Genomic DNA, 12,556 nt, shown 5'->3' on the forward strand with positions numbered 1-12,556 from the left:
ATATCAAAGGACCAACTGATACTAATTTCTGCTAACAATTTTCTGGTGTGGAGTCACTACTTCAAAAGTTCAGTGAGCAAAATGATAGCCACTACATGTAAGAGGGCACAACGCTTTATCCAACACTGTCTGGTTTGCATGGTACTTATCATAACAATGAAAATTACACAGTAAATTTTGTTGCGTGATTTTTCTTCTTAATAAGCTGAAATATTCAAAGATCCTGCCTGAGCAAGAAATGTGATATATAATCCCTGCTTCATGGTTTTGTAATGAATGTTCCCCATGTTGAAATCAGCCAAATAAAGGGATGTTTCTGGCTATGTTTTCTGTTTATGAAAGAAGCGTATTTTTACAACACAGCAAATGCATGTATCGGCAGGTGTTTTACAGAAAGGTGACAAGCACAACCTCGTAACATTGACAGGTTCAGTATGAAGTGCTTCTATCTGTAGTTTCTTTTTTACCCTTTTCTTCATCAAATAGAATAAAACTGGCAAACTGAAAATTAAATCGTGCAGCAAGTGCATTTCAAAATTTTGCTGCGATTTTCATTGTGAGGACAATTTTAAACTGGCAGCGCAAAAGGAGCTTATTGCTCCTTAAAAGCAGTTTATAATTAATTTATTAAAACAAAATGATATGTTTACTTGCATGCAACAAGCATTTACGCAGTTTCTCAATTATGATCAGTTTTCGGTAAGGACAGATAATGAAGCATTCTCCCAGCAGCACGAATGGGCAACAGCAGTTGGCATCCTCATAAATTAAGATGAAACACATCAAGATACTGAGAACATTTACTTACTTGCACGAAGGACTGAAGGGGTGACCTCAATTTCACTTGTTGCTTGGTAAGGCTGAAAGGCTGACGCTGTGTTGGAGCCAAGCTCGCTGCCAAAAATCTCCGGGCTTTGAGTGCCTGTTGAGCTGGCGCTGGTGCCATCACCTCCATGGTGTGGATCTTGCTCATCAAACACAGCTACGAGCTGCAAATGACAATTTAATCTACTGTTAAAAAAAACAACTTTCAACAACATCAAAGTGCCATTGTAGATCAGCGTTTCATCATTTCTTCCCACCAAAGAGCAAGAAACGTCTATCAGCAGACACTCAGATCAATGCCTAGATCACAACACCATCAGCCCAAGGAAAGGCAGCCATTAATTGGATAGCACAAAGGGTCAACAGCTCTGATGGGACACAAAAACCATCACTGTGAGCCATAGAATGAATGGCACCAAGTCAGAAAAGGAAGGGTCGCACCTTCCTCATCTTACCCAGAAATGCAGAAAATTCTCTGAGTGCCAATCAACACCTGTGCACTAGAATTTATCGTTTGTGTTTTGATATCTCTATATGCATCATTACTACAAAGTCAAATCATGAGCAAAACCACATTTTTATAGAATAAAAACATACAATAAGAAAGTATGTAATACACTTTGAAAGCTACAGACAAAATACAAAGCCAGCCAAAAGTGTTATAATAACTACAAGTTATCATCTATTAATCTGCCACCTATTAATCTATTAATTTGATTTAAGTTGTGAGCTTCCCTTGCAAAATTTCTTTTGTCAAATTTATGGAGATTCTTCTGTATTTGTCTGCAATCAGCTTCTCCAAGACAAGTCTAAGAACTCAAGCCCAATTTGAAACTCAGCCAAGTCACTAATTTAATAAAGATTTACTAAATCACTGTTCACAGTCGCAACGGAAATAGGAAAAATGTCACTGAATTTTTTGGTAAATCAGAGATTTTTTTTCCACTGTAAATGAATGCTTTTATCTGAAACAAATTATCCTAATTTATTTTTGGTGACATACTGAAAGAGAAAAGGCCAGCTCTGGCACACACTTCGTTTTAGAACTTAATTTTCAAGATGGGTAAAAAAGTTTTATGGATAACAGCATTCCACAGCTTATAAATTAATCTAAAATGTAATATTTGAAAGACATTTCCAAGAAAGCATTACATTCTTCTGTCCAAATTGCTAGGGTAAATGGAGTAAATCAACTTAAACCTACGCTCATCTCTGCAAATGGTTTATTCTGTTATAACAAAACTTAAAACTTCGTATAACCTAAAGGAATCAGAGGTCAACTTCTTTTTTTTTTAAGTTAATTTGACACCATCTCATCCTACTGATTTTAATATTAGTCTCTACTCAAATCTAACTTACAGCGACATCAGTATAAAAATTTTAAACCACAACTGCAAGCCCAAGTGGAAACCATTTGGGAATTCAGCTTTTGAAAGTACTTTTAGGCATTAACTGTTTTTAACTAGTAGTTTTGAAATTGCAGATAGTAGCAAACTTCTGCCAATAGTTCCATACCTAATGCAAATTTAGGCTCTGGCATGCACAAAGCAGAAAGAATGAATTGGTAATGGGTAAAATGTCCATGCTCTCTCCAGTGCTATTTGAAAGCTAGGGAGCAGAAGGAAAGCCAGGCTGCAGCTGTAGACAGCTAGAGCATGTTTTTAACATACAATTCATTATTTTACGCTTGAGAAATCTACACACAAAAGAGACGTGACAACACCTAAGATGTCAGTAGCTCAAGAGTATTGGAAATTTAATTTTCTAACACATTGTGAAATACCAATGCTTACAAAAATGGAAGCATATTTCTCAAAAGAAGCACATTTTACTCATAACACTTTTACTATCCATTCTATAACAAGCTAACTACCAATCTCCAACAAGCGAAAATAAATTAATCCACAAGTGAAGATGTGTAAGGTATTAGAACAAAACACAAACAATGCATTTAAGAATTCTAGGCATGAAACATCAAATCTTTATCTCCTTTGCCTGGCATGTATCAAGATAAATCCCCAAATTACATTCTGTTCCTTTGAGGCTGATTGAAAAATATTACTCAATACATGCCGCTGGAAGTATTTTATATGTATTATATATATGTAAAAAAGTTCATGCATATAAATCTCTATATATCTATGTTCTACCGTAAGTCGCTGCCAGCTTTTTGCCTGTTCTAGCCTACAACCTATGACTTCAGAACATCTGAAAACAAACGTTTCTCATTTCAAGCTTAGCTTTTGATCTTACATATTTTCACAGGTATTTGCCATTTTGACAGCATTGAACCTTCAAAAGGCCTCAGTTCTATTAAAAAGCATACCAAATTGTAACATTTTTGCACACAACATGTGAAGAAACACAAGCCAAGTTAGTCTTCTCCAAATCTAATTAGTGTTAGGAACACAGGTTAGGAAGTTCATTGTGTAACAGTTACAAAGGTACACTCATTCCTCCTAATGAGCTAGAAAGTCTTTGGGACTGGAAGACTTAAATGCCACTCTGTGGATGATGAGCTCACAGGAAACAAGCAGAGCCAAAACCATCTTCCACTGTACCCTGAATGCAAGCATTCATTTCTGATTTCTCCAATACATTTTATTTTAATCAAGGGACATTCTCTGAGGAAAGGAATTACACCCTTCTGTACCTCTGGAGGCCCAGAAATTGCACCTTGACTACCATCTTTGGAGGAACAAGAAACAAAACAAAAAACATCTGAAGAAACACCTTATGGCTACTTAGAAGGAAGACACAGATGCAGGTCACGGAACCTACAAAGAGCCCTTTGCAGGAGGAATCCACAGCAATAAATACTGCTCCATGCCAGGGAAACAAATGGCCTGTCAGTGAGATGCCAGTCACGTTTAAAGGCCAAAGAGATGGTTTTAATTTGGTAAAGCATGGAACACAGATTACTAGACCAGCTTTCTCAGCCTTAAAGTCAATGGTAAACCTATGGTATTTTTCTAGGCTTTAAAGACCAGATTTACAAAGAAAGTGGAAAACAAAATTACTATCTTTTCTGGAAATAACATCCTCTTTACTGTAGGGAGATTGCTTCCATGTTGACTTTTTTTTTTTTAATAAGAATAAATGACTGAAATTATCATAACCATGCACAGCGTCAGTTTTCAAATGCAAGGAACTGCACACTCCTTTCCAGAATCACTCTTACGATTACTTCCAATACCCACCATGAGCTGTGCCTCCTGTTCTCTGTCCTTCAGTTTTAGATCTCATCACTTGCAATGACTTGAGAAACTCATCATACCATCCATTCTTATGCAGAAGGGATCAGCAGAAGGGTTGAACAAACCATAACGACGCATGAAAAAAGAAAATAGCTTAGTTCTTCAATATTAGATCAGTATTTTCTCTTCCACCAAAGTTCAACAAAAATTGGAACCATTTGGCTTGTTTGCATCCATTTAAAACAAACAAAAAAGACAACCCCACAGCCAAAGACCAAATACTGTATGAAAAACAATAACAAATAAAGTAGTAGTAGTTAGTTATATCCACCCCCCACTTCATGGGATCTGAACTTGAATGCATCAAAGATGTGAAAATACAGTTAAATAGGTTACAGCAGTTTTAATCACCTGGCATAACAAGACACACTACTTGCCTTTTTCAATCACTGAACTAAAACTCTGAAATGGGAAATAAAATCTAGTAGCAACAAACCACTTTGTCTTCCCAAAACAAATCTAATAAATGATAGGCTTAATTAAGACTGGCATGTTTACATTTCCAATCATAATCCGGCACAAACAAAGGAAAGGAGATTTCAATACAGATCCACACCCTTGATCAACGTAAGCTAGCATAGGAAGAATCATCAGTTTGAACAAGGTAAGAATTTGGTCTCCACTGTAACCATATGCTAGTTTTTCAAGAAAAATGAAGTTTCAAATATTCAGTAGCACTTTCAAATATAAAGACAGCAGGTATGTTCAAACAGCAACTTACAGAAAGGATCATTCCATTTCATCAATGGAATTAGAGTAAGTCTTCAAGAGGTCGATATGCATAAAATAAAATACTCCTATTTTTTAAACTCCAGAGTAAGAAAAACAAGTAATCTTATATGCATTATCAACAAAAGATATTATTATTTTAAAAAGCAACAACATTCAGCAGTTGACCAACTGCAATTTTTTAAAAAAATACAAAGAACTGCAGTAAAACTCAACAGTTTTCCCAGTGGTAGAAAGCGTACTTGTGATCTTTAGCATATTTTAAGAGGGTTTGTTTTATTGCTACCATCATCCTCCAAAGACTCCAAAAACAGTACCATAGGAGTACAGTTTAAAAACCAGCTACTAACTTGATGCTCTTCACTTTTGACTGATAAAGACTCTTTCTATAGCAAACAAAAAAAGGAGAAGCAATATAATTTAATTATTTATAAATATATTAGATTCATCAAGCAAATGGCTTAGAAAGAAATGATTCTACAGCCTGAGATATCAAAACAAAGTGTTACTGAGATGCCTTTGGCTTTGGGATAGGAGGAAGGCGTTCCAGCAGATCACTCCATCCAGCCCCCCCATAGCACATCTTACTGACCGCCCACAACACCATGTTGTAGGGAAATAATTACACTCCAACCTTTAGTTCTTTCTGAGAGAGATACCAGGATAAGCTTCTCTATTGCTCTGTCTGGGGCTCAACGTACTATACTAACCATTATTACGTTATATTTACTTAAATAAATGAAAAGCAAGACTGATTTCTTTTAATATTGACACAGCAGCAGCAGTCTGCATTCCAACATTAATTATTACAATTTCCGTCTATTCTAAGGTAATTAAAAATTAGTAAACACATATGCAGTCTTAATTAATAGACTAGATTAAGTACTTGAATGTTAATTAACTGGATTAAAAAACTATTCACACCAGCAACAGTTGTTTACATTTTCATTAAGAACTAAGACCATATAAAACAACTCATCACTTAAATGGTGCAATCAGGTCATCTTTCTCTAGCAATTTCTCCTCCAATTCACAGAAACTCATAAACCTAGAAACTTTTGCTGTATTTTTCCCCCATGATGACAAGTAAGATTGTCAAAAAGATCATTTGAATTTTGCATATACCTCAGCATCTGTCCAAAATTTTATAATTCTTTTGTAAGAGTTATTGAAGAATTTGATACTGGCTCACATGTACGCACCAGTAATGATTTCAGACTTATTTTAACATTCGTTAGGATTACAGCTCTGTTCTCCTGCTAGAAAGACAGCAAATGATCCTCTGGTTTTCACATCCTCTGCACTTCTTGTCTACTCTCTCCAACACAGAGTGAAACTGAAATCACTCCTCTCTTTTAACAATTAGGAAACATTTTAAGTATCTGGTTTCTTCTCACCAGAAGGACAGTTATCAGCTAATTTCACAAGGACATTCCCAATTCGTTTCACTGTTCAGTGACCAATGGCTTGCCTGGTAGTTGATCTCTTGAGCAATGAGAAGTGTCTCAATTCCCCTGGTTGAACCATGCGCTTGCCCTCCTGGCCCATACAACCACTTCCAGATGAGGTCTTCCTTTTCACAGCTGCTATGGTCTTCTAGCATTTATGCTGCACATCATCTCCTGCAGGATGGCCATTAGTGTACAAAACTGCCTTTCACACAAGTGATTATTTTTCTGCTTCCAGCAGAATAGAGAGCAAAGCCCTTCTGAGGCACCTCCAAGTGAGGTGCCCACACTGGCAAGAATTCTTGTTCTCAGTGTATGCTTAATAATTGAACTAAATAACTTTTTCATAACAGACTTTGGTCCTTGAAGAGAGATATTTTGATGGTTCAAATGAGATTCTAAAATCTAAATTAGCCTTGTCAATGTATCTCCACCTAAAACAGCTACTTTAAACATTTTCTTTAAAACATGATGCCAGAGGGTTAAACCCAGCCCTGTCCTGCAGTCCCAGTGTATCGGTCTCTGTCTGCACAGTCTTTCTGACAGTCACCTGATCTGCTGATGTGAGAGATTTCAATCACTCTCAGAGCATTGCCATACAGATTCTGATGTGTGCAGCTAGTATCTGGAAAGAGGACATGGAGAAGGCTGGCAAAAAATTTAAACACAAGCACCACCAGCATCCTTTCCTCAGGAAAAAGCTTTTCCAGACTTAAGCAAGCCTCAGTGTACCCACCAGGCAACCACAGAACTGACTATATGCTTCCTCTGCAATGAGCACAACTGAAGTAGACCGCAAGAGAACATAAGCAGGTTTATGTAGTAACTCTTCAGGGTTGGCAAAAACCATGTGTACCCAAAGCACTCTGCCTATCACTCAGTCAACGTTACAATGCAGAACTGAAGAGTACTTGTTTAATAAGGCCCAGCAGTAAATCAAATTTCAGCTGATGGCACCTCAGACTCCAAAATATCCTGAAACACAAGTTGCTTGTGAATGAATAATGAGTATAAGAAGGGGAAGAAAAAAAAAAAAATTGGGGAAAGTAATTAGCAAGGGAGTAGCCAATTATTATTTATATATGAAAGAAACTAAATATGAAATCAATTTGTAGGGTTTCTGATGACTGAACTGATTTTAATAGCCCCATGGCAGACCCAAATTCTTATTATTCCTTGAGCTTCACTTTTCTACATGCCTCATTAAAAACCTATTTAAATATAACTACTGTTTCAATGAACTGGTAAGAGGAAATACAGAAAAAAAGGGTCATTTTCACATATAATGCACTACTGCCCAAAGACATAAAGAAAAAAAAAAAATCAATTAGCACCTAAAAGGCATTCTGTGCTATATATGCAACCTGACTGTCCCCTCAACAGACTTACAGATCTCTCAGTGTCTTAAAAAGAGAAAAAGGGCATGCACAGTTTCAATTTGAGACAAACTGTAATACAAACAATAACCCTATATAATTTCAGGAAAATCTTTACCTGTCCTAATTAATCAACTTCAGTCATGAAGCCAGAACCAGCTTTTTATAACAACTTTTCAAAGTAATGCAGCTAGAAGGGAGTCAAAAAACCAGTATTCTTGTAATAACTTTACTGCATTATTGCCTTTGGCAAAATATGGAAATTTTTAGAGCCACATTTTACTATCAAATTAACACTTTCTATTATATCTTCTGCAGATTACACAGAAGTGTAAGCTTATACAGAATCATACAATAACCTGAACTGGAAGGGACTGCTGGAGATCATCTAGTCTTGTTCAAAACCAGGTCAGTGAGAGGAGGTTGCTCAGGGCTGCATCTAGTTGCGTTTTGAATAACCCCAAGGATGGAGACTCCACAACCCCTCTAGGTAATCTCTCCCAGTGTTTGACTACTCTTGCTTTTAAAAGTTTCTTTTCCCTATATCAAATTGAAACTTCTTATGTTGCAACTCTTGTCTGTTGTCCCTCACACTACTCCTGTGCACCTCAGAGAAGTCTAGCTCCATCTTTGTTCGCCATGTGACAGATACCAGCTATGTCAGGAATGCTGTGCCTTAGGCAACTGCATGGCCATACAGCACCCCTGAAGGCCTCTCTTTCCCTGTGATGGCCCCCTAACTCATTCTGGTGGCTTCTGGCTGGGCCATCATGGTAATTTCTTGCTTGTATTGAGGAGGCCAAAATACTCCAAAAACAGAGAGGAAATAGTCACTTCTCTCAACCAGCTGGCTACAGGCTTGCTCTTGTAGCCCAGGATGGAGCTGGTCATCTTTATCACAAGGGCACACTGGTGACTCACGTTCACCAGGTTGTCACTCAGGTCTGTTCCCATCTGGGCAGGGAGCCCCCAGCCCATACTGCTGTGTGGGGTTATTCCAGCCCACATGCAGGACTCTGCATTTGCCTTGGCTGAACATAATCTTCCGCCTCAAAATCCCATGATATAAAATAACCATTCCTGGGAAACACAGCATAGGTCTCATTGAAAGTCATTCTCAAATCTGCTGACTAAGTAAACACCCACCCTTCACTTTCGAAGTTCAACGTAACGTGCCATGTTTAATCGTATTTGCAAGATCAAAACCCATCTATAAATTCAAAGGACACTTTAATTTTAAAGATAGTTTAAAAATCTTCTACTTTCATGATTCTTTAAATCTAAGAAACGATTCTCAAGTAAATACAGAAGCTTTTTATTAAAACATTGCTTCTGATTATTCATTTCCCACAGCACTTTGATCTGAGAAATTCTAGAACCAATATTAAATTGCAGCCTAATTTTCTCCCAGTAGGAATTAAATGCAGTTTTAGGAACTACCCTGTAAGTTCCGGGACTATTAAATATATTTAAAATATATTTAGTTGAATATTACATATATTTAAATATATTGCATATATTTAAAAGACTTTTTCTCCCTTCTCCCCTCTATTGCTGAGCAACAGACTAAAAGCAAGCATGACTATGGCATCCTGGAAAGTAACTTGTGTGTATTCTGTCTGAATTGCCCTCTACTTGACCTCCATGGGTTAAGCCAGGCTGAAGTTTAAACCAAGATATAAGACAATAATTGAGCAGTGTTAAAAGTCTTATGAGGGCTATTAGATGTAGCTACCATTAAGCCGCCTGTCGGGTTGGCTGGATTTGCAGCTGTTAAACTAAGCCCTGGCGGAATCGTGGGCAGTGCCATTGCTGGTCTCTAGGAGGATGGGGGCAGCCATGCAAAATCCAACAAGCAGAAATGCTGCAGATGCATTCTCACTGCAAAACTGGTTTCATTAAAATTATGGATTAAGAGACTCCAGAGCTTGCAACTAAACACAAAACTACTGCAAGGATAGAGGAAAACATCCTCATTTCTTTTAAACATTTTTTTTTCTTTGATGCTTCTCAGCAAAAATGAAGATATTACACTTAGAAGTTTGATTTCCTCAGTTGCTACAGTCCCTCCGCATAGCAGGTACCAAAATGCTTAATTCCACGCTCGTTTAAGCTCCAATAACATCTGGGGAAAATATCTCTGCCCTAAATTAGAAAGTTTTTGAATCATTGGGTTTTTATCATAGATTTTTTTAATGGGTTGTTTCTTCATTGACTCTTCCTTTGAAAGCATATAGAGTATAACTACCCTGTTATTTCCTTAAATCCTTGATTTATATGGAAAAGATTTCTTCCAAAATCCGTCTGTAAAAACAGCTCTCTTGTTCAAGGCTAAGGACATACTCTGCAATATTACCACAATATATGGCTTACCATGGTATCTTCTTAGTTCATTTTGAAAAGAAATAGGAAAAAATTAATATCTATCCTGGTTTTAAAGAGATGAGTAAAGAAATCATGGTATCATAAGTGAGAGTGCTGTGCTTGGAAAGTATCAGGGACACATCTGAGCACGTGAATAAGCCAATTTCATTTTCTCCATTTTTGATCCCTCAGCACAAATGAATATATGCGAGCCACACTGAGGACAATGTTGTTAATATCACTTTAGAACCAATTTTACATTTTTAGAGTGCACTATAAAAGTCTGCCTCCTTTTCTAAGAGGAGAAGGCTCAGAAAAATACCCTAATTGTTCTCCATGCAGCTGAGCTTGTAGGTATGGGATGACTCTGCAGGTCAGCAGATTTCCAAGTCAACAGCATGGACCATACAGGAGTTTGGTATTTTATTTCTGCCAGAGGTCAGCAGTTAAGCAGTGACGCTATGCAGTAAGTAATCCAGACACTGGGTTATTAGAGGGGCTGGTGTCACACAGCAAGATATATTGCTGAAATAAAGATGTATTAAATCTTAACAGTTGTCTCATCTGTCATTGGGAGCTGCAGCCCTTGAGTAGCAAGAAAAAAATGGTTTCAGAAACCTCCAAAAAAAACAGGCTTTCCATTCCTCCATTACAGGATCAAAACAGTAGCATTTAAAATTTTCATTTCAGCTGAGGTACAAAAAGGTACCTAGTTAGTTAAAGCGTAGGCCAATCTTTGCAAGCTTATTAAACTTCAAGAAAATAGATTTTGTAAAATACAGCTCTTCATTTTATGTAGTGTGTGCTGTTCAATGTAATTTGCATGCAAAAGCCAGGAGAATGTGATTAAAAATACCCATCTAGAGACACAGATGAAAAACTTCAAACATTTTCTGATTCCCTTCTGTTCCACTCATTATTTCAATACCTCACTACAACAAAGGAATAGATAACACTTGTCCTTGACATTAGCCTAAATTATCTTCAGTGTGCAATACAATACCTATTAAATTAGGCTTATTTTAAATCAACTTCAAGGTCTGCTCAAAAGGTAAAACTCTGTGTACCTTTTGCCTTTCGTATAACACTTTCTTTTTCCCCCCAAGAAACTTTTCAGAGGTCTTAAAAACAACGAGATGGGGATGGGGTTTTTTTTTAACTAACTTCATTATCTAGTATTAAAAAACATTACAGACGCTTACCTCTGGCATTTTAAAACAATACCAATATTCTTCATTTTGTGCATGACGACAAAAATAATCAGCACATTAGGCAATAATTCATGTCTCCCCTTCTTTAAATAAGGCCCTAAAAAAAACCTTAAATGAAAACGACTGATTGTTCCCTCATGACTAACATTTTGTATTACCTTAAAATGTAACATTAGTGAAAACAATGCAACTTAACTTACTGTCCATTAGGACCATCCTTACAAAAATGAAGAATAAAAGGTAGCAGTCCAACAACGCCAGGCTTATGGCAAGTGACACATACAAGGTGATCCCTGGCGGTTGTCCCCTCCTGCAGCAATCCCCCAGGCACAGGGGACTTGACTCACCAGAATTACTACAGGAACCTATGCCAGATAAGGAGCTCTGGTCTTAAGCGAAAGACACCCATTAGATAACATTGATAGCCTAGGAGGGGAAAGGATCAGAAAAATGCCATACTGCAGCTCTTCCTAAACACCTTTAGGTTTTCTGCAACCAAGAGGATCACAGTGATCTCTGTATGAAAAAAAATTATACAAGTGCATACACATCCGTCTACCACACACCGTAACCTGCTAGGAGATAGGGCCTGTGTTTGTTTCCCACAAAACACCAAGTTAAACAACATAGTAACTGACCCCAGGGACTTTCACTAAAACTTAGGCTCTCAATGCCTAAACCATTTTCAAAATGATGGGGAGCCACATTTTCAACAATAATTTGGCAGGTAAGGTTGCAGAAAGGCATCTCACTTATTTTCTCCCCATAAATTCATTAGAAATCAGATGCCTAGACATTTTTGAAACTCTGCTTTTAAAAGCTGCCTGGTGAGTTTTCCAATCTGACCTCTAGATGCCTATGAAAACAAACAAAAACAGGAAAAAAAATGTATCAGGAAGGAAGAGAAATAAGAAAGGACCTCAGACGGAAACTAGCTGGTTAATATCATCACATCCATCTTCAAAACACATTCACTAGAAGTCAAATGCTTTTGTTTCTGTGAAACACAGGAATGAATAGTAAAGGAGATCTCTGATATTACTGAAATGATAGTTTGCATCAGTCCATGATCCTTGACTTCTTGGTGCAAAAGCCTCCACCGCCTTACAGCACTCTCTCTTTACATAGGGATGCAGCATTCTAGCATTATAACCAAAGAGATAGGAACATAAATAGGAACTTTTGATGGAATAATACTCCTAAATTATTTAGTATGAAAGTTTCAAAGACTACAGCCTTATTTTCAGAACTCATTTTGAAAATTAATTCCCTAAATCACTGTGGAAACTGGGACTGATGCACCTACATCACCTAGATGAATCTGGAAAATGTTTTTTAAAAAAAAA

The 12,556-nt window shown here is 37.2% G+C and overlaps 1 protein-coding gene across 8 annotated transcripts in view; it reads right to left on the reverse strand.

Moving 5' to 3' along the window:
• The window catches only part of PARD3 (par-3 family cell polarity regulator), a 453,974-nt gene that overhangs the window by 301,047 nt on the left and 140,371 nt on the right, over positions 1 to 12,556 (reverse strand). For all 8 annotated transcript variants that reach the window (XM_086466464.1, XM_086466465.1, XM_086466463.1 and 5 more), the window contains exon 3: positions 809 to 989. In XM_086466464.1, coding sequence (XP_086322590.1) covers positions 809 to 989 — 181 coding nt within the window. The remainder of the gene's footprint in view (positions 1 to 808; positions 990 to 12,556) is intronic.

Source organism: Leptosomus discolor, chromosome 6, assembly GCF_034619465.1.
Source record: "Leptosomus discolor isolate bLepDis1 chromosome 6, bLepDis1.hap2, whole genome shotgun sequence".
Classification (NCBI taxonomy): domain Eukaryota; kingdom Metazoa; phylum Chordata; class Aves; order Leptosomiformes; family Leptosomidae; genus Leptosomus; species Leptosomus discolor.